The sequence below is a fragment of the Ovis aries genome, chromosome 4 (assembly GCF_016772045.2).
Source record: "Ovis aries strain OAR_USU_Benz2616 breed Rambouillet chromosome 4, ARS-UI_Ramb_v3.0, whole genome shotgun sequence".
Taxonomy (NCBI): Eukaryota; Metazoa; Chordata; class Mammalia; order Artiodactyla; family Bovidae; genus Ovis; species Ovis aries.
The window spans coordinates 100,287,122-100,309,296 of record NC_056057.1 but is presented as its reverse complement, the minus strand read 5'-3'; the positions used below and the strand labels follow the sequence as shown (position 1 = coordinate 100,309,296).

General features: G+C 41.3%; 1 protein-coding gene across 47 annotated transcripts in view; it reads right to left on the bottom strand.

Moving 5' to 3' along the window:
- Positions 1-22,175, bottom strand: part of CALD1 (caldesmon 1) — a 232,443-nt gene that overhangs the window by 26,804 nt on the left and 183,464 nt on the right. For 25 of the 47 annotated variants that reach the window (XR_006059687.1, XM_060414848.1, XM_060414849.1 and 22 more), the window contains 4 exons: positions 13,577-13,723; positions 8,845-9,931; positions 7,541-7,618; positions 1,399-1,541 (listed from right to left, as the gene is read on the bottom strand). Coding sequence is in view for 46 of the 47 variants with exons in the window: in XM_060414848.1 (XP_060270831.1) it covers positions 1,399-1,541; positions 7,541-7,618; positions 8,845-9,931; positions 13,577-13,723 (1,455 nt within the window). In the remaining variant the exon portion in view is untranslated. The remainder of the gene's footprint in view (positions 1-1,398; positions 1,542-7,540; positions 7,619-8,844; positions 9,932-13,576; positions 13,724-22,175) is intronic. The other 22 variants (XM_060414870.1, XM_060414875.1, XM_060414871.1 and 19 more) reach the window with 1 other exon arrangement.

Genomic DNA, 22,175 nt, shown 5'->3' with positions numbered 1-22,175 from the left:
GGCAAGAACACTGGAGTGGGTTGCCATTTCCTTCTCCAGTGCATGAAAGTGACTAGATTTCTGCTCAGATTTTTGTGTAGAAAAATTGTGTGCATAACAATATATTTACCTAACAATTTAGCATCTTAAAGTGGCTAGAAATGTCCATCCCTCATAGTTCTGCTTGCTTCTGAGTGTTATCCATGCTTTGGTGTAAGGAGCAGTCTGACTTCTATACAACATCTGCTTGGAACTTTCTTATTTGAGGTGTTCCAAAAAACAGGGGCTACAGTCAAGGAATCCACATAATAGGGACCCCAGATTTTTTCCAGAATGTTTGGCACAGCAGCCAGTGACATAACAGACTGCAATTTGGCACCAGCAGTTGGAGTGAGTGTGTGTAGGAACAGGGCACGGAGAGTCAGGTAGCCAGGTGTCCATGGCAGGCTTCTGTAACTTGAGTTCTTCTACAAAGCTGGGGGGTGGGGGTATCTCCATATTCAACCTAGAAGTGAGGATTTGCCTGCATATACTTGATCCCTGGGTCAGGAAGATCCCCTGAAGGAGGGCATGGCAACCCACTCCAGTATTCTTGCCTGGAGAATTCCATGGACAGGGGAGCCTGGTAGGCTACAGTCCATGGAGTTGTGAAGAGTTGGACAGGCCTGAAGCGACTTAGCGTGTAGGCACTTGTCTATCTGTCCTACACTTAATCGCCCAGATCTATTCAGTGTGATAGGAGAGGGGATGAAAAAGGGGAATCTGAAGCTCTGCAAGAGGGTTTTCCAAACTGGAGCATTAGTTGCTCTCCCTCTTCTTCCCTCTTAGAGATTCTCCAAGGCAAAATAACATCAAAGGCTCTCTAAGTCCTGTGGTAAAGAGATATAACTTATTTAGCGGTAAAGAAAGGTAACTTATTTAGTTTAATCTAATGTTTCCAAAGTATCTGGCCACAGGGCAATCTTCCTTTTCTGCAACAATTTTTTTAAACAATGTTTAGAAAATACACTCTTGAAAATGGTATTGAGAGTTTCTTTTATGATGTCTGCTGGACCCTACAGAGAATGAATCCATGACATGAACTCCGGTGATAATGTTTTCTAATAAGCTGATCTTACGTGAACATATTAGGTCAGTGAACAAAAACATAGATACCAAGCAGGATTGATCTGCCTTGTCAAATAATGGGAAAAGCAGATCAAACCTTGTCTGAGCAGGGCCTGCTGTTCTCCTGTTAGGGATTGATAGCCTGATCTGCTGACGGAGTATCTCTGAGACAATGGCCAGTGACCTCACAACAAAAGTATGTTGCCTGTTAGCATGTTTCTGTCTGGAATCACAGGGTAGGGAGACTGATTTTTTTTTTTTTTTTTTTTCATACATGAGCAGAGTCACTGTTAACTAGCCACTATGTCTTACCTGAAAGTATTCTCGGTGTGTTTAAGTTTGTGGGTCATGAATTCTCCATTCTGAGACTTCACTTCTGTAAATCCCTTCTTTGCATCCAAGAAGCTCTTAACGTCTTTGCTTTCTTTATCCTTTTTAGTCTTCTCATCTTTGAGCTAACCAATGGTACATATCAGGAAGAAACATAACGATAAAAATCTTATTAGGTTTCAGTTGGTATCACCAAATAAAACCCAACATTGTTAGGAAGCCAGAAAACTGAGAAGTAAAACAAACCACTGGAGAATGATGTGGTAGACCTGGAATCAGAGGAAATTCTTGGAGCATGAGCTATGGTCCTCCAGCTTCTGAGCAAAGACCCTGACCACAATTTTAGGCGGTCAGGATCATCCTTATTTCACTGAGGTTTTATTTTCAAAAGTGACGGAGGTGTTACCATTTGGAAACCATTATGTTATGGAAACTCCACATGAGAGGGGTTGTTTTCAGTTCCCACCGGGAAGAGCAATTATTACTGTGGCCTTGATGGGAGAATGGCCAAGTTACTTGGACAGGTTTCTTCTTGGATGAAGGGTGCTTCTTTGAGAAGTGTTTGAATGTGTTGAGGAGGAAATAAGAAACCTACTGAGTTAGCCAGACCTGTCAAGTCAGTCTTGGCAGATGTCAGAGGAAGACCACCCTAGTATTTTAATCAAATGAATAACTAGGGTCTTCAGGATAGAAGACATAATAACCCTACCTTTAGAGGGATGACGCAGAGACCTGTGGGGCCATGTTTGTAGTCATCTAAAGCATTAAAGATAGAATGCAAAGGAAAAATTCCAGGGCTGACCTTGACTTCCATTGAAGGTGATAATTTAGTCTCTGAAAGTGGCTTTGGGATTGTTGTGGGAGACAGAGGAAGGTGGTACATGGAGGGCAAGTATTAGCTCTAATTTTTCTGTGCATGTGTAGGCTTTGTGTTACAAGTTCCTCACAGTGAGACAGATTATTTCCAAGTATACTGAATTTGCATAGCTTTTTGGGGAGAGGCAAAGGAATTCAAATTACCTTCATCATCTCACCCATTCTTAAAAAATGAGTGTGAGAACAGGTGAGGTTCATTACTGCTCATTTGAAGACAAACAGTGACAAAGCACTAACATTCTAAAGAGACCAAAAGAGGAGGGTTTGGGTGTAAGACCTCAGGGCTCCAGGGGCTGCCAAGGATGGTCCCACCCCTTACCTGATCACTCACCTCTTTGCAGTTGTTATGCTTCTGATACCTAACTCCCACCAAAGTGCACGTTTTACTAAGAAAAGGATTTTTTTTTTTTTTGCTCTTTACTGATGAGTCTTCAGTAGTCCTTTGCCTGATTGCTTTTGCCGAGTATTATTTGATTAAATTACTATCGATGGACTATTCATTACCACAGTGCCCTAGCTAGTTAAGACTTTTAATCTTTTTCCAAGTGGCATATATCTAGGACAGCCCTTGGACTTGCTGAAGAGGGAGGCTGTAATTTTGCTATTCTTTCTGAGAGCTTTGTCTGAAAGTCAGGAAATCTGAGTTTTAGTTTCAGTGTTGTCAACAATCTAACTGTTCCTTTAAGTCACCTAACATCTCTGGAATGCTGGCTCCGTGTGCATGAAAAGAGAGGGTTGGGCTAAATGATCCCTTCCTAATCCTTCAACCTGTGCCTTCCCTCTTGGCTCCAGATTTGTGCTGAGAGGCTCAGAGAAGAGAAGGAACCTCCTGGTCTGTCCCGCAGCTTTAATTCAACGGTCCTAGCCTGGTGGTAAATCAGTATTTATTGGGCAGGCAGGAGCAAGCAAGGTCTCTTTTCATTCTGACCTACCATTGTTGGGAATAGCCTCAGAAACTATGGATGGGAGTTTATATCCTGGTTAAGAAGTATCTGGGGATACACATTTAAGGGTGAGGGAGGTCGCCTTGCAGTGAACCCATGAAAGAAATTGTGAGTCACACCTTATAGTTTGTGGAGCACTATACAAAGAGAAACTCATTTCTCCTATTTTGGAGTCAGAGATATTTCCAGTCTCCCAAAATACATTATCTAATTTACTGACCAAAAATGTGTGTAAAATAGATTTGTAAAACCATACATGTCTAACAGAAGAAATATCCCTTTTTTTCAAGTTCTGTCTGTATTGGCAAAGTTGTGGTAGATGGTATGCTTATATTCTCTTTGGAAGACTTTAAAAAATTCCCAAAGAAATAATGATAATTTAATGCTGACTGCAAATTATTTTTTCTTTCTGGGAAATGAATAAATAAATTCTGTAACACTTTAAGGAGCACAATGGGTTGGCATCTATAGCAGATTCAACCTAAGCTAATGGGATATTCTGAGTCCACTGGGAAAAGCATTAGAGCCTCTAGATCAAAATGTTACCAAGAAGAGGACCTATGCTGATGGATTAATACAGGGCCATGTATCCTGAGTAGGAAATGGCAATCTGCTCCAGCATTCTCACCTGGGAAATCCCATGGATAGAGGACCCTGGTGGGCTAGTCTATGCGTGCTAAGTTGCTTCAGTCATGTCTGACCCTGTTGCAGTAGCCCGCCAAGCTCCTCTGTCCATGGGGTTATCCCGGGCAAGAATACTGGAGTGGGTTGCCATGCCCTATTCCAGGGGATCTTCCCGACCCAGGGATTGAACCCACGTCTCTTGCATTTCCTGCACTGACAGGCACGTTTCTTACCACTAGTGCCACCCGGGAAGCCTGGGCTACAATCCACGGGGTCACAAAGAGTCGGACACAACTGGGTACAGCACAGCAAAAAAAAGAGTGATCAGTGGGGTAACACATGGGTGTATGTGTGTAGGGGTAGGAATTCCAGTGACATACTCTTGTGCCAGAGAGACACTCAAAAAGTTTCAACAAGTCCAAAAGGACTGAGGCACCAGTTTCTCTGTTGTACTGTGTTGTATCATTTGATTCCAGAAGAATGATAAGAACTAGTGCAAGTTAGACTTTTTCAGACTAAGCTGAACATACTTTTGTTAGATTCAGAAGCCTCAATTCCTGTTCCAGGCCCAATGTCTATCACATGAAAGGCCCTGTCCATGGACAGCATGGACTTCCCTGGGGAGCTGAGGCTCTACCCAGACCCACAGAGTCAGAGTCTGTGTTTCATAAGATCTCAGGTGACCAGCAAGTATCCTGATGTTTAGTGAGAGGCTCTGGCCTACATGATATGAATATTAGTTTCATTACCGGAAACTGTTTTCCTATTAGAGGCCAGAACAAAAAACGAGCTCTGGGGTGAAGAACTAAAAGGAGGCATTTTACAGTGGGGCATTTTATATTCAATATCCTATGATAAACCATAATGGAAAAGAATGTAGATAAAACAAGAATATATGTATATGTATAAAGGGCTTCCCAGGTGGCTTAGTGGGTAAAGAATCCACCTGCCCATGCATGAGACTCAAGAGATGTGGGTTCGATGCCTGGGTTCGAAAGATTACCCTGGAGTAGGAAATGGCCACCCATTCCAGTATTCTTGCCTGGCAAATTCCATGGACAGAGGAGCATGGTGTGCTACAGTCCATGGGGTCACAGAGAGTTGAATACAACTGAGCATGAACTCACGCACACACGCAATATCTGTATAACCGAATCACTTGCTATACAGCATAAACACAACACTGTACTTCAACAAAAATTTTAAAAAAATTAAAAGAAGGCATTTTATAGTTGGGGAAGAGAAAAAGTTAAATTATGTTTCAGGGTTACTGGTCATCTGTGATTCACTGCTGCAAACAGTTAAACTGCAGTGGGAGAAAGAAGGTTTTGTGTAAGGTATTGGAGGGGCTTCTGGAAATGTAGCTGATGTTTTTGTTTCCTTTTTTTGCTAACTCCATGAAGGAAAAGACTTTTGTTGAGAGTAGAGAACAAAAAGGGGGATGGGGGGTAGAAGGAGGGCGTTTAAAATGGCAACATCATGTAAACTATGATTTAAAGTTATCTAAGTGGAGTAGCTACACAAACAGGTGGAGAGGGGTTATTCAACTAGTAATTTGTATGCAGTGTTAAAACAGGAATGGCAGTTTGTTCCCCCCCCCCCCCCCCTGCCCCAAAGCTTGGGTTAAGGAGCTAATCTGTTCTTGTGTCAAAAAGAGGCCAAGTTTTGGGACACTGGAATGTGCTAGAGGGCAGATTGAGAAAGGGGAAGGACTGAAATCATCAAACCACGGCCACTGTTGAACTGGGGGCCTTATCTGAAAAGAAGCTAAAGGATGATGGGATGGCTGCTGGTGAGCTCCTTCTAGTTCACAGACACAAAACATGGACACAGAATGCCTTGGTCATTAAAAACAATCCACATCTGACTGAACTGAATGAAATGGAAGGTTCATAGAGTCATTCTGCCTCTCCTGCTCCACAGAAATGTAATCACCGAGCTATGATTTCACGCCCTCTTCCTTCTGTATTTAAAGATATTCCCCCCAAGAAGTTTCTGTATAGCGGAGGGAGCTCAGCTCTCTGATGACCTAGATGGGTGGTCGGGGGGAGACTCAAGAGGGAGGGGGTATATGTATACACATAGCTGATTTCATGCTGTTGCACAGCAGAGACTAGTACAGTGCTGTAAAGCAAGTATACGCCAATTAAAAAATAAGTTAAAGATATTCCCCCACACAAAATGCTAGCTTTAGAGATGAAGCTAAATAATAATATATGTGGGATATATAAATATATATGTGGGAAGCGAAATAAATAATATATGTGGGATATTTCTGAGTTTAGTCCCAAAGTAATGTTCATTTTTTAGAAATGAATTTGTAGTTGTTTTTCTGTTACAGAATGAGAACAGTTGTTTCCCAACATGTTCAACAAATTTCTCAGCAGCCTCATTAGAGCCAAATTTAGTTTTCTAGTTTTTAGCATTCATGCTTTCTCCTGCTTTTAACTGGGCAGTGTTCACATTCGGTTTTTACTCCCAAGCCACCACAAGTTCTACTAGAAAATGGGAGGAACACATACCAAAAACAAAATAAATATAACATGAACTAGAGTTCTTTTTACATGAATCTTAGGAAAAAAAGGTTTAAGAAAATAATCATTCTCCTATTAAATCTCATCTGTTTGCTAAATATAGATTTGTCTGTGTCTTATTCTGTGCTATAATGGGCAGAAAAATGTAGCAAGAGTCCATCTGAGTTGGGCTCAATAACTACAATTCAGTCCCACAAGCAGAGTAATTCAACTCTTATGTTTGATAATTTAGTTTTACCACGATCAAGTACTTTGAGCTTATTAAATACTATCATCATTTTTAGGATTGCTTGGAGCTAACATAAGCATGACGGTTAAAACAAGATCAGGCTTTCTTTCTTTCTCCTTTTTTTTTTTTTTTTTTTTTTTTAAGCTGTGCTATGTGGCATGCAGGATCTTAGTTCCCCAACCAGGGATCAAACCTGTGTCCCCTGCATTGGGAGTGAAGAGTCTTAACCACTGGATGGCCGTGGAAGCCCTGAGGTCAGGCTTTCTGATGTGGCATTTTGATTATGTCAGGACATAATGACATGCTCTCTGCAGCAGCCTCTGGTCCACTGACTTGTTTACTACTTACCTACAGTCAAACACCCTGGCACCAGCTCCTGTGTGTGCCTCAGAAATGCAATGCAGAATACTGTGCCAAGCTATTCTTTTGAAAACCAAATATCATCTTCAGTTCATCAGATTTTCTACTGAGAGGTGTGGGAGTGTTTTCCCTTGGAAAAGTTAAATCATTAATCAAAGCCAGTTGGAAATATTTCATGATTGAAATGAAAGTAGGATGGCTCAAAGGAAAAAAAAAAATAGCTTTTTTGGAGGAGAGTAGAAAGCAGGAAAGGTTGATCAGAGAAGTGTTTTTCAAGCTTTCTGACTGTGACCCATAGTAGAAAAGACAATTTATATCACAATGCAATACTTAGTGGCCACGATGCCCTCTGATATTTTCTATTCTACTTCATTAAAAAAATGCAGATTGACATTTTTAACTAGTTTTGCTTTAAATTGATTTCACCATTCAATGGATCATGAGCCATGGCTTGAAAAATACTGGGTTAGAGGTTACAATTTTGAGATCTGACCTGAAACGTCATGGAACACTGCTCTCGATGGTTTATGACTAGGTTCCTTCTCAATGATATTTACCTCTTCTTTTTTGAAGGCAGCCTTGTCTTCTTGGGACTTTTCTCTTTTAGCTGGCACTTTAGCCCCCCTTTCTTCTTCCTTTTTATTTTCAAGAATGGTAAGGTCACTTATTTAAAAGCAAGAGTGAGAGGGTGCTCAGGTCACTCTGCATGTGGCGTGAAGTGACTTCTCTGTGGCTGTACCAATACTCACATCTCCCCAGTGCCAGTGGTTCTAAACAGCAATGTGGGATAGTTTCCTCCCACCAAATCTTTCCTCATGTGCCTGCCATCGTGCTCACTGTGGTCCAGCGTGACGTGGTGCTTCTGGTGAGTGTCGAAAACCTCGTGAGTGTTTGGTGCATCTAGTTCCTGATCATCTCTTATGATAGCTGTGTTTATGAGCCCCTTGTAAGAAGCAGAAGTGAAAGATGACTTGAGTGCAATGCAGACTTAGCGATAGAGAGTTCTCTTTGGAAAGCTGAATACACAAGCATCTCTTTTCTTTTCTGGTTAGGTAGAGTGCTTTTAATGTAGCCTTGCAGAGAGAGGAAAAAAAAATGTTTCTTAGATTACAGACCTTCCCCCCAGCCCCATTCCACTCTTCCTGAGCTACATAAATCTGTATCACCCAGATGGTAAAAGAAGCAAAACGTGTGCTCGTAATTACCAACCAGTTTTAAGCTGATGCTGCCCCAGATGAATGGCTTTCTGCAAGTCTACATTAGGCTCAGGTCTACATGATGGCAAGTCAGGATTTTGACATTTTTTTAATAAAAGGTCCCAAATGGCTCCTTTCCCTCCTTTATTACCAGTTAATTTCAAGGGGGTTATTTTTGTCTTCTTAAGATATTTCTGACCATGATTCGTCATGTCAGTTTCCCACCCCAACTTTTAGCATCTTTTATTAGATGCCAAACACATAGATGAGGTGAGGAGTTACGGTCCTCCTGCCTCATGTAGACCTGTGGAGAGAGGTCAGTTGTTAGAAGGAATGAGTTTAGATGCAGGTGCAGAATCATTTCAGTGCAGCACCACCACACTTGTCATCTTTGGGTTAATTCATTTTTTCTGGTATTCATAGCAATCAAGCACAGAGCAATTCACTTCTCTCTGGTTCTATCAGTAAATTTGGTCAGTGGAATATTTAGCTCTCAGTTGATTGCTCTATGCTTGCATATTGCTATGACCTAAAAAAATGAACAGCTTGCCAAACAATTAAGCACATGGGGCCTTAGGAATGTGGCCTCAGTCCCAAATTTGATGTGCATTACATTTCTCGCAAGTTGCAGGCATCACACACTTGGTGCAAAAGGTTTACTGTACCTGTTTCTTTGGGACAGCTGTATGAGGTTTATCTTCTTGTACTTTCTTTTCACTGACCCCCTTCCCTGCTATTTTCTCCTCTACCTTTTCCCCTTTAATCTTTTTCTCTTGCATTTGCCCCTTTTTCTCTTCTAGTTGCTTCTTACGTTTTTGCTCTTCTATCTTAGCTCTCTCTTCTTCCTCTGCCTTTGCCCTCTGCCTCTCCTCTTCTGCCTTCCTCTCCTGCTCCTTGACCCTCTGCCTCTCCTCTTCTGCCTTCCTCTCCTGCTCCTTGACCCTCTGCCTCTCCTCTTCTGCCTTCCTCTCCTGCTCCTTGATCCTCTGCCTCTCCTCTTCTGCCTTCCTCTCCTCCTCCTTAATCCTCTCCCTCTCCTCTGCCTCCCGTCTTTCTCTCTCTTGGGCAGCTGCTTTTTCCTCTGCTTCCTTTTTTGCTTTCTCCTCTGCTATTTGTCGGTCTTGCTCAGCTTTAATTCTTTCTCTTTCTTCTGCTTCCAACCTGGCCCTTTCTGCCTCAGCTCTTTCCTTGGCTTCCTCTTCCATCTTTTCATTCTGAAGAATCTCATCTGAGCCCCTTTCCCCCTCCTCCTCGGTCTTAGGCTCATCTGCACTGATCTGCCCATTTTTCAGCGGCATGACTGTTTCCTGCTGGCTGTCTGCCGTTTTCTCTTCTACCACCACCTCTACCTGATTTTCTTCAATGCTCCCTGGCTTTGGCTTCTCTTCTTCCTCTTCCTCCTTTTCCTTCTCGTCTTTCTTTTTCTCTTCCGCTTCCATCCAATCATTCTTCTGGTGTGACTTGGTGACTACTTCCGTTTCCTCCAGCTCCTGTCTTTCCTGGCGACTTTCACTTTTTCCTTCCTTCTCTGCCGTTTCATCGTCTGTTGTGTTGTTTTGCATTCTTCTGCTGGAGAGCGACAAACTTGCATCTGTTATTGTTGGGTCAAACTCCTTCTGCCGTTCCAGGGCTTCCTGGAGGCGCTTTTGGCGTCTTTCCTCCCGCCGAGCCAGTCGCTCCAGGAGAGCAGCCTCATCATCGCCCTCCGCCTGAGTGTTGGTGGTTGTTGTCTTGACCTCCTCGTCAGGCACACTGGACAACAGAAACGACATCAAGGACAGCTTGCTGATTAATCGGTCAGCTGGATTCATGCACTGTGCCACGTGGGAACTACAGCAGATACATAGAGAAATCTATATACACACACTGCCCATATATAATCCCATATTAGTACATTCCTGTCTGGCTTTCAATGATAGCACATGCAAACCTTTGTCCATGGTCTTTCTCTGGCCACGGTGAGTCTATTCTGTAAACAGAAGAGCTGTGTATTAATGCCCCCCTGGGCACTGTGCCTCTAGCAAAAATTCATGAGCATTAGTGAATAAATACCTCAGCTCTCTTCACCTTTGGAATCAGATAGCCCCAAGGTACCTGCAGCGCACTAGGTCTTAGAGCTCCCAGTGGAGTTAAGCTCCAGATACTCACAGTGGTAATTTGCTCAGAAAGAAAACCTTTATTTGGTTGCGTTGCCCTCTCTGACTCACTTTCCCACACTGCTACCAGCTTTTCCTAGGATCACTTTACAAATAAACTGTTTGTGCTTAAATCTTTGTTTCAGAATCTGATTCTTGGAGAACTCAAATTAAGACAAGGACAAAACTGAAGAAACAAATTCCTCTCATATCATATAGTGTTTCCACATGTTGCCAAGTCATCTGGAATTCCTGATCTGGATTTCTGGAACACAAAGTACTTTGAGAGGAAGGGAGTGTATGTATTAATAATAGGGCACAGATGCTATACTATATTCAGGCTAATAACCCCTACGGTGGGGACATCCACAATTCATGCTCCTCCTTCCTTAGTCAAGGGGAAGTCATTGCCCATCAAGTCATTGCCTAACCCTCCCTTCTTCCTTGCACCTGGGTGGGGCCACATGCCCAATAATTCCAATGAAGTATGAGTAGAAGTGTGATGTCCAGGCCAGGACAAATAAGAAGCAGAGGTACCTTCTCTTCCTTTTCAATCTCTGCTGGCTAGATTAGAGGACTCCAAAGCCCCTGAGTTTGATAGACTTATAAGAGAACAGAAGATAGGGGACCAGTTCTACCAATCAGAAATACCCAATTTGGGAACTCATTGTTAAAGCAGCTGATGTTGCCCTAACTAATATATATATATAATATACCATCTACATTCTTTGTCAAGATTTCCATGAGTAAAGGGTCTCTTGCCCTTCTTTTCTACTGTAGACAAAGAACAGTTAGATTTGACGTTTATAAAATAAGAAGAGAAAATCTCTAAAAACCAAACTGCAGCATGTCCATCACCATGCTCACTACTGTGGGATGATGGCTGGACACTGCCCAAGCCAGGGGTGTTGGTCTTCACTGCAGGAAACAACTAGTCATGTGATACTAGGACTGTGACCAGAGTTGGCAAAGTATGTCTTGCAGTGTTTTGAAACTCCATCAAATTTTATGGTTCATACCAACCTTGGCCCTTTTGAAGTTCAAGTTCACTTAATTTTGGAAAAACACACTTCACCTTTAACAATAAGAAATGGCAGAATAGAGGCCAGATTTTAAACTTTCTTGGCCTTCGCTGTTGCTGTAAGGCACCATGTCGATGAATTAGACATATAAGGGTTAAACTTCTCTGAAAATGCAAATAGTTTAGAATTTAAGGGAAAAAATCTATATATATGAGGCATTTGGATCAACTGAATTTAAATAATTTTTAAGAGGTATCCCAAATTCCAAAATGCTAGTTGGCTTAAAGAACTCTTAAGAAACAACAGACTCTACTGAATCTTTCTTTGCTATTTGCTATTTATAAACCAGGACAGCTATTATCAGTAGAAGCTGAGTACCAACTACAGGTGCTTAGCCCCAAGAAGAATACTTATTCTTCATGTCATAGATAAATTACATGAATATGAGCTACCAAAAAAAAAAAAAAAAAGAATTTTGTACTCAATCAATAGCATGAAATAACTATTAATAGTAAATTGTGAAAGAAGAGAAATACAAGTAGGAGCAAGATTTTAAAAGCAAGAAAACTACAGGCACTAGTAACTTTTTACGGCATTGTTGATTATTCCCTAATAGCCAGATTCATGGAAGGCCTTAAAATGTAAAATGCTGTGTTTAAACTCTTTTTTTCCCATCTCCCTCAGCTCAAAAATGGAAAAGGAAGCGACAACCATACTGCTCTGATTTAGAAGATTCTGCTACCAGCTTCCTAATAATGGTCAAGATTATTATGTGCATTTTACATGTGTTATCATCTCATTTAAATTTAATGACACGCCTAAAACAAAAGTATAATTTTTATTTCCATTTAACTGAAGAAACAGAGTTAGTGAAGGGAGGGTCAAGTTGGGATTCAAAGCCAGGTGGTGAACCCCAAAGAATAAACCTCAACCTCTCAGCTATGCACCCTCCCTAATTAGGAGCTACTTACTGAGGGATGAGGTCTGTTTGTCCACCTAACCAAGAAGCTTCCTTATTGAGGCATCCTGCCAGCATTTTCACAACTGCCTTCAGAAACCTTTTGTGTACCCACTGAAATTCACATTAAAGAGGTCATAACCCTTTCCCTTCAGAATTTTCTATATAGATTGAATGAAGGGGATTATCAAATACAGTTTCCTCCCAACACACACAAAATAAGAGAATCTAAAACCAAAACCACACAAAAGATCTTATATGATGATTTCATTATATGTAACCATTTCATAATTTAAAAAAATCTTTTCCTCCATTCCCCTTCAAACATCCTCATTTTTTCTGTACCTTGGAGCATATACATGACATATACTATTAGCATAATGCATTGTGTGACCTTGTATGTGTGAACTTTTAAAAATCCCTTTAAAAGAAGTTAGGGCTCCCCTGATGGGTCAGATGGTAAAGAATCTGCCTGCAATGCAGGAGACTGGGTCAGGAAGATCCCCTGGAGAAGGGAATGGCAACCCACTCCAGTATTCTTGCCTGGAGAATGCCATGGATAGAGGAGCCTGGTGGGCACAGTCCACGGGATAGCAAAGAGTCGGACGCGACTGAGCAACTAACACACACTTGTTATAAGAAATTGAACTTACTACTAAGAGATCTCGACTTTCCTGATTTCCACCAGGACTGGTATAGGGAAAAATGCAGTACTAAACTCATAAGCTTCTTTGAATAACTACGTTAAATTAAACAGGATTCTGCACCTTGCAGAATATTACCGAGAACAGAGAATACTGGGTTAGGCTGTATATTAGGAAGAATAAGACATCTGCAATTCATGCCTACTTTCAAAATTGAAGTATTCTCTCTGCTACTGGTAGGTGCAGAGGACTATTAAACTAATATATCTTTAGTTCAGAACAGATAACAATACCTTAAAGAATGAATGTAAATAGTTTTCCTTATTTAAGAATAAAACCCATGTATTTTAGTAAATAAAAAATTTAATAGATTACAAAGAAAATATCCTTCAATTGGGGTGTGTGTAGGGGACGGGATAGGGGGTGAGAAGAAAGGAGTATTGGTGTCCTGATGTCTAAATCAGATCAACAGTCCAGTCTGGTGAGTTGCCAATAACGGCCACACAAGAATTAAACAAGCTAGAAAGAGTGAAAGAGATTGAGTTGGGCTGAGAAGGGAGTGTTTTGCCCAACACATTTCTTTCATCAGACTGGCTAAGAAGCAATTGAGAAATGTGCCCTTCCAAAGAGGACAGTACCTGTTCTGGGTATTGACCTCCACCTGGTCAGTCACCTGCCCCAGGGCTTCTTCCTCTTGCTTCTGCCGCAGCCTTTCTTGTCGGGCGCGGCGGCGCCGTTCCCGGGCGGCCTCTTCCTCGTCATCGTCATTCCGCTGGTAGGCGATTCTGCAACATCGAAAACACCACCTCTTGAGCCAAATGCCAACCATCTTTACCAGCTTCTTGGCAGGATCGACCCTGAACATGACTACTTACTGAACCACAGAGTTCTAAGAGGACGGTTCTGTTTCTTAACATTTAGAGACCTGATCTGACGAGTTTTAAAACTTTTAAGTATCTGAAAACCATTAGTCCAATAGCTACAGAGGATAATTGACAATGATCAAATAACAGCTTAAACTGAAAAAATTTATACAACAGCAACTGCCTTTGAAGACTGTGGGTTAGCTTATTTAGATTTCTTTACTAAGCTGATGATTAGTAAAGATTTAGAAGCAGAAATCCAAAGAATTGAACTGAAAGTAATCAAAACACTCATCGAAAAGATTCAGCATGTTGTATGAATTATTTGTGGATACATTTTCACAAAGGTCAGAAAAGAATCAAGTTATGTTACCAAGCCAGGAATCTGGCATTAACAAGCCAAACAGCTAACTAAAAACCAGAGCAGGATATCCTCTTTGCTTGGATTTATTTTTTCCTTTGTAGTTCCTTTTCATGGAAGAAAGAAGGTGTCGTTGACAACTGAGAAGAGGCTTCACACTCAGGGCAGTGCCCTCTGTGTGTGTGCTCATTGTGACCGACTCTTTGTGACCCCATGGACTACAACCTGCAAGGCTCCTTTGTCCATGGGATTCTCCAGGCAAGAACACTGGAGTGGGTTGCCATCTCCTCCTCCAGGGGATCTTCCTGACCCAGGGATCTGACCTGCGTCTCTTATGTCTCCTCCATTGCAGGTGGATTCTCTATCACTGAGCCACTGGCAGTGGCCTCTATGGCCCCCTCTTTTGTTCTAAAACTGCCTAGTGTCCCACCACCCCCACACTGGGTGCCTCATGGGAGCCTACAGGTGTGTACTTAGATAGAACCTGTAGGCTAAGGCGTGCTGCATTCCAAGGGATCACAAAAAGTCCGACACGACTTAGAGACTGGACAATAACAGCAACAATAGCAAGTAGAAGAGGCAGAGAGGGTTTCACAGGCATATGTGATATTTAGCTTTCCTGGTTTAATCTGAAGCAAAGAGCTATTTAGGGAAGTTATACAATCGGAATCACTAGTTAGATATGTTTCCTCTAATATTTATTCCCAAGAGTTGGAGCTGGAGTGCTGCAGATGCCCAGACTCAAAAGGAGAAGGCCTACATGGTTAACCTGGCTGCTCTGGAGGGAGGGCTATGACTGAGATACAGAGCACTGGGAAGGCACGACCGTGCTGGGTAACCTGATGGTTCCATGGGTTGGGATGCAGCTGCGTTGACCACCAGACTGCTTTTTACACTGGAGAGTTCACGTGCTTTTTTTTTTTAAACAGTGTTACTTACATATCTACAAATAGAAATGCAGATATGTAAACATTACATGCCTATCAATCATGACTAAGCTAAAATAATTTACAAATGAAATCGTACAATTTATACCAACAAAACAAACCTAACAGGACAGATGAAGTTTGCTCCTGTTAGATTTACAAACTAGGTATTTTTAGATCCAGTACTTCATCTTTTGACTTCAATAATACAAATGCTATGAATGTTTTTGGACCTAGGTTCTTACAAAATAAGATGAACAGTTCTGAAGGTTGGTTGGTTTGCTCTTTGCTACTTAAGAAACTCTGACTTCATACTTGCTAAAATGTGCTGGTATGCAATATTCAAATGCCAATATAAATAAACTGTCACTTAGTAATTCTATAAAGCTGACTGGTTTATTTCCACAAATATGGAGAGAAGGGTAGTGTGATACAGTTAAAGGATAACTAGATTAATATTCAGAAAACCTGGTTTCTACAACTGGTGTCTCCCTAGCTTGCAGCTCTTTGATTAACCTGTGTTACACTGCCTTGTCTGGAAGTGGGTGATAATCAAAAGAAATCATGGGTGTGCTGTGGTAAGGCAAGCTACAGTGTAGTATTTTGTTGTTAATAGGAAAGTGCAGTGGAGGAGCTGCTTTGTGAGGAAAGATGAGTTCAATTTTAGACTTGTTGAATTCGAGGTGACAGCATGACAAGATTCAAATGTTCCTTTCTAATTCAATCACATTGTAGTTTGCAGTCAAAAGCCCTTCCCAGTGGTTTGGCTTCAGTCTTCAGATTCCTGGCTTCATATTCCTTTGGCTTATTTCTCAATAGACAACTTTAACCACAGCAGGGAGAATGAGTCCTTACTGACGGCTTCCCAAGCTAATCAAACAGAAAGTCTTAATTTGCCCTTCTACATCTCTGGTTCAGCCATGAGGTCTTGGCTATTACTTGGGGCCTTCCTTTTCCAAGACAAGTAAGACACATAAAAGCTCCATATGGCACACTTTATGCCAGAAACAAAATTCTCCCCTCTCCTAAAAATGGAATCTCATTTGAAGCCCTTAATTTCGCATTACACTTGAACAATTTGAGACGTTACTGTCTCCTCCCACCCACCCACCCAATGAGCTTCATGGTGGAGGCTGTTGGCTTTTAGTTCTGACACCACCTATATCTGCCATCTGTCTCAGCCAGGTCACACTCAGTTTTCCTTCATCTCAGATTCCTCTTTGGAGGAGTGACCCTGAACAACCAGATCATCTCCACTGCCTCTTCTTACTTCGTATGGCTTCAGTTCATTTCAGTTCAGTTCGGTCACTCAGTCGTGTCTGACTCTTTGCAACCCCATGAACCGCAGCACGCCTGTCCTGTCCATCACCAACTCCCAGAGTCCACCCAAACCCATGTCCATTGTGTCGATGATGCCATCCAACCTTCTCATCCTCTGTCGTCCCCTTCTCCTCCTGCCCTCAATCTTTCCCAGCATCAGGGTCTTTTCAAATGAGTCAACTCTTCACATCAGGTGGCCAAAGTATTGGAGTTTCAGCTTCAACATTAGTCCCTCCCAGGACTAATCTCCTTTAGGATGGACTGGTTGGATCTTCTTGCAGTCCAAGGGACTCTCAAGAGTCTTCTCCAACACCACAGTTCAAAAGCATCAATTCTTTGGCACTCAGCTTTCTTTATAGCCCAACTCTCACATCCATACATGACTACTGGAAAAACCTTGACTAGACGGACATAGCCTTGACTAGATGGACATTTGTTGGCAAAGTAATGTCTCTGCTTTTTAATATGTCTAGGTTGGTCAAAACTTTCCTTCCCAGGAATAAGCATCTTTTAATTTCATGGCTGCAATCACCATCTGCAGTGATTCTGCCCAGAAAAATAAAGTCTGACACTGTTTCCCCATCTATTTGCCATGAAGTGATGGGACCAGATGCCATGATCTTCATTTTCTGAATGTTGAGCTTTAAGCCAACTTTTTCACTCTCTTCTTTCACTTTCATTAAGAGGCTCTTTAGTTCTTCTTCACTTTTTGCCGTAAGGGTGGTATCATCTGCATATCTGAGGTTATTGGTATTTCTCCCGGCAATCTCGATTCCAGCTTGTGCTTCTTCCAGCCCAGTGTTTCTCGTGATGTACTCTGCATATAAGTTAAATAAGCAGGGTGACAATATACAGCCTTGATGTACTCCTTTTCCTATTTGGCTTACAATTTACCATTACATTCGATCGGTAGACTTGTTTAGGACACACAATTGCCAGAGCTAGATTTTTGAGGACATTTATTTATTTTTAATGTTTTTTATTGTGGTAAAATATAATATAAAATGTACTATTTTAACTGTATTTAACTGTACAGTTAGTTCAGTGGCACTAAGTATATCCACACTGTCATGTAACTCTCACCATCATCCATCTCCTGAATGTTTCACCTTCCTAAACGGAAACTCTGTCCCCGTTAAACACTAATTCCCAATTCTCCTTTCCTATCCTCTCACCCCCGGCCCCTGGTATCTACCAGTGCGCTTTCTGACGCTAAGAACTTGACTATTCTAGATATCTTGTATAAGTGGAATCAAACAGTATTTGTCTGTACCTAAGTGTATTGGGGCTTCCCAGGTAGCTCAGCTGGTTTAGAATCTACCTGCAATGCAGGAGAGCCTGGTTTGATTCCTGGGTTGGGAAGACTCCCTGGAGAAGGGATAGGCTACCCACTCCAGTATTCATGGGCTTCCCAGTGGCTCAGATGGTAAGGAATTACCTTCAATGTGGGAGACCTGGGTTCAGTCCTTAGGTTGGGAAGATCACCTAGAGGAGGGCATGGCAACCCACTGTAGTATTCTTGCCTGGAGAATCCCATGGACACAGGAGCCTGGTGGGCTACAGTCCATGGAGTTGCAAAGAGTCGGACACGACTGAGTAACTTAAGCACAGCACAGCATAGCAATGTGTATTGGGATGTATTTTTAAGGTTAGCTTCATTTATGTCCTACAGATTGTACCTTCCTTTTTTCCCTGTGCTATATAGTAGGTTCTCATTAGTTATCTATTTAATACATATGGCTATTAATAAAGAAACATGTTGAAATTGTTTTCAAAGTTAAAAACAAAGGAGACAAAATTATTTCATGGTATTTTGAATCAGAATGTGCCCAGTTGCTGGCTCAATGACTTACCAGTTGACTTTATATGTGAAATTGTGTCCATGCCAAATGACTTGATATGTGTGGAAATTCTCTGAAGGTGAGCCTCCCTACATCAGCTCTCCAAGTCAGAGCACACAATGGCTGCTTAGCTTGCAGGCCTCTCCCATGACAACTACCCTTCATACTACTACCAGAGATTTATTGCTTTTCTTTCAAAATTGAAAAAACTTAATTGTTAAAATTTTTTTCTGGCTCCAAAAGTAACATGCATTTATTGTTTTCTTAAACCAGACATTTAAAAATGTATAAAAGAGAAAGTAAAAATCAGTTTCCTAATCATACCCCTCAGATATGAATATGATTAATATTCAATTTAGCAGAAAGTGAAGAGGAGCTAAAAAGCCTCTTGATGAAAGTGAAAGAGGAGAGTGAAAAAGCTGGCTTAAAGCTCAACATTCAGAAAACGAAGATCATGGCATCTGGTCCCATCACTTCATGGGAAATGGATGGGGAAACAGTAGAAACAGTGTCAGACTTTATTTTTGGGGGCTCCAAAATCACTGCAGATGGTGACTGAAGCCATGAAATTAAAAGACGCTTACTACTTGGAAGAAAAGTTATCACCAACCTAGATAGTATATTCAAAAGCAGAGACATTACTTTGCCGACTAAGGTCCGTCTAGTCAAGGCTATGGTTTTTCCTGTGGTCATGTATGGATGTGAGAGTTGCACTGTGAAGAAGGCTGAGCGACGAAGAATTGATGCTTTTGAACTGTGGTGTTGGAGAAGACTCTTGAGAGTCCCTTGGACTGCAAGGAGATCTGACCAGTCCATTCGGAAGGAGAGCAACCCTGGGATTTCTTTGGAAGGAATGATGCTAAAGCTGAAGTTCCAGTACTTTGGCCACCTCATGAGAAGAGTTGACTCATTGGAAAAGACTCTGATGCTGGGAGGGATTGGGGGCAGGAGGAGAAGGGGACAACCCAGGATAAGATGGCTGGATGGCATCACGGACTCAATGGATGTGAATCTGAGTGAACTCCGGGAGATGGTGATGGACAGGGAGGCCTGGCGTGCTGCGATTCATTGGGTCGCAAAGAGTTATACACGACTGAGCGACTGAACTGAACTGAATATTCAATGTAATCTACCAGAACTTCTCTTTATCTTTACACGAAAGTGTTAGTCTCTCAGTCATGTCCAATTCTTTGCGACCCCATGGACTGTAGCCCACCAGGCTCCTCTGTCCATGGCATTCTCCAGGCAAGAATACTGGAATGGGTTGGGTTGTCATTCCCTTCTCCAGAGAATCTTCCTGATCCAGGGATCGAACCCAGGCCTCCTACATTGCAGGCAGATTCTTTACCATCTGAGCCACCAGGGAAGAACTATGCATGCATAGATATTTTAATTTTTAACCAAGTAGGATGATGATATATACATTATTTTAGAAATAATTTCTCCAATTTACCTTATTTATTACAATTTTAACACATTAACAAAATATAATTTTCAACAGCAACACTATATTCTTTGACTGGATGTATGTAGTAGATATATGTATATGGTGTACTGTAATCTATTTAACCAGTTTTCTATGGACGGGCAGTTACAATTTTTCCAAATTTATGTTCTTATAAACAATGTTGCACAGGACCTCACTATAGATATACTTTTACCACTTGTTCAATTACTTATCTAGCAAATATTCTCAAAAGTTAGAATTTCTGAGTTTAGGAGTATGCTTATTTAAAGGCTTTTTGATACACATTGACAAACTGCCCTCCAGAAAGGTATGTCACATGTGAGTGTTAATTTCACCATAATAAGAACTTACTCAAAAAGACAGATGAGAACACAGCATCCTTAATACACCCACATGATAGCTCAACTGCTTTAGGCTTTGGTTAAAGACAAAATGTTAACATTTCTGATTTTCCACACACCACATTTACGTGTATTGAAATGCTGCTGACCAGTAAAAATCATACCTAACCACCCAGTGGGCTGCAATGAAAGCATAACAGTCCATTTGTTCTTTCTGTGAAACTTCAGCAGATGCTGGCAGTAACCAGTCTACTGTATCCTACAAAGATAACTGATGTTCCCAGATGACTCACAAGCAGTGGATTTCCTCTGAATCATCTGAGAAAGATTAAACTCTGTTTATTAAAGTTTTAATCAAATGCATTTTATTTAAAAATGAGTAATCCCAAATGATCACTTGATAAGGGTGAAAGAGGAGAGTAAAAAAAGCTGGCTTAAAACTCAACATTCGAAAAACTAACATCATGGCATCCAGTCTCATCACTTCATGGCAACTAGAAGGGGGAAAAGTGGAAACAGTGACAGAAGTTTATTTTCTTGGACTCCAAAATCACTGTGGATGGTGAGTGCAGCCATGGTATTAAAAGACACTTGCTCTTTGGAAGGAAAGCTATGACCAACTTAGGCAGCATATTAAAAAGCAGAGACATCACTTTACCAACAAAATTCTGTATAGTCAAAGCTATGCTTTTTCCAGTAGCCATGTACGGATGTGAGAGTTGGACTATAGAGAAAGCTGAGGACTGAAGAACTGATGCTTTTGAATTGTGGTGCTGCAGAAGACTCGAGAGTCCCTTGAAGAGCAAGGAGATCAAGCCAGTAAATCCTAAAGGAAATCAACCTTGAATATTCATTGGAAGGACTGATGCTGAAGCTGAAGTTCTAATACTTTGGCCATCTGATGTGAAGTGCCAACTCACTGGAAAAGACCCTGATGCTGGAAAAGATTGAAGGCAAAAGGAGAAGAGGCCAGCTGAGGATGAGATGGTCAGATAGCATCACTGACTCACTGGACCTGAGTCTGAGCAAACTCTGGGAGATAGTGAAGGACAGGGAAGACTGGTGAATGTGGTCCATGGGGTTGCAAAGAGTTGGACTCAACTTAGCAACTGAACAACAATAACAAAATCTCAAGTGATATGTAAAGCACCTCTTATTAAATTGAATGTTCAATTAACCAGAATCCATGACTTTCCCACCCAGGGTAGGTGTAAGCAGGTTTACTCTGGAGCATTACTCTTTGTTTCTGGGTAACTGCCGTTCCTCGTGTTTTAGAGAACACTTGAAGAAAGGTGAGATTGAGGCAAGTGCTGAGGGCAGCAAAATGGCACATCTGATGAGACGATCTTGTGTGTGTGCATGTGTGTGTGTGAATAAGTATTGACCAATCTCAAAAGTCAACAGTAATGACATGATGTTATTTGATTGTGTCAGTGGTATGAAAAAAGCAGAAAGGACTGGCTTTTCTTCCATTCCCAGAACCACTGCCTAAATATCCTGGTGTTATATTATAAGAAAAAACAGATCTATGCACTGGGAAAACTCTCTTGGAATGCTGTGGCTTTCACACCAAAGACTTTTTAAGTCTTTACCACCAGACTTCTATTGCCTCAGTGTATTCAAGTAACACAGTAATCATGTTACAAGCTGTGCCTTTTAGATAGAAAGTTCAAATAAATAAAAGTTTTGCAGACATGGCGAATAATGAAACCACTGAGGACTCAGTGTCTTTACATTTGGCTGGGCTAGGGTCTAAACGTATACTAGATGAAAGAGGAAGTGGCAGAGGCTTCCACAGTCAGATACTGGAGCAAGCCACTAGCTGTCAGCTTGCCCCGATGTCCCCTGAATCCCATCTTCTCCAAAACACTTCTCAAGACTTGCTCAACACTGACAAAATTCTTTTTATGATTTCATCTACAGTTTAGAGTTTTTTTAACCCCGTGTTCTCCATAGTTAGAAGAATATTACTCTCAATTTCCTTTGATTTTTTTCTTAAAAAAATTTTTTTTTTTTGCTGTTTTCTGATTTGAGATTCTAGTACACAATCCTTAAACTTTCAAGTAAAAATTCTGGCAATAACATTTTATTAACAAGATCTCTTATCAGGAAACCAT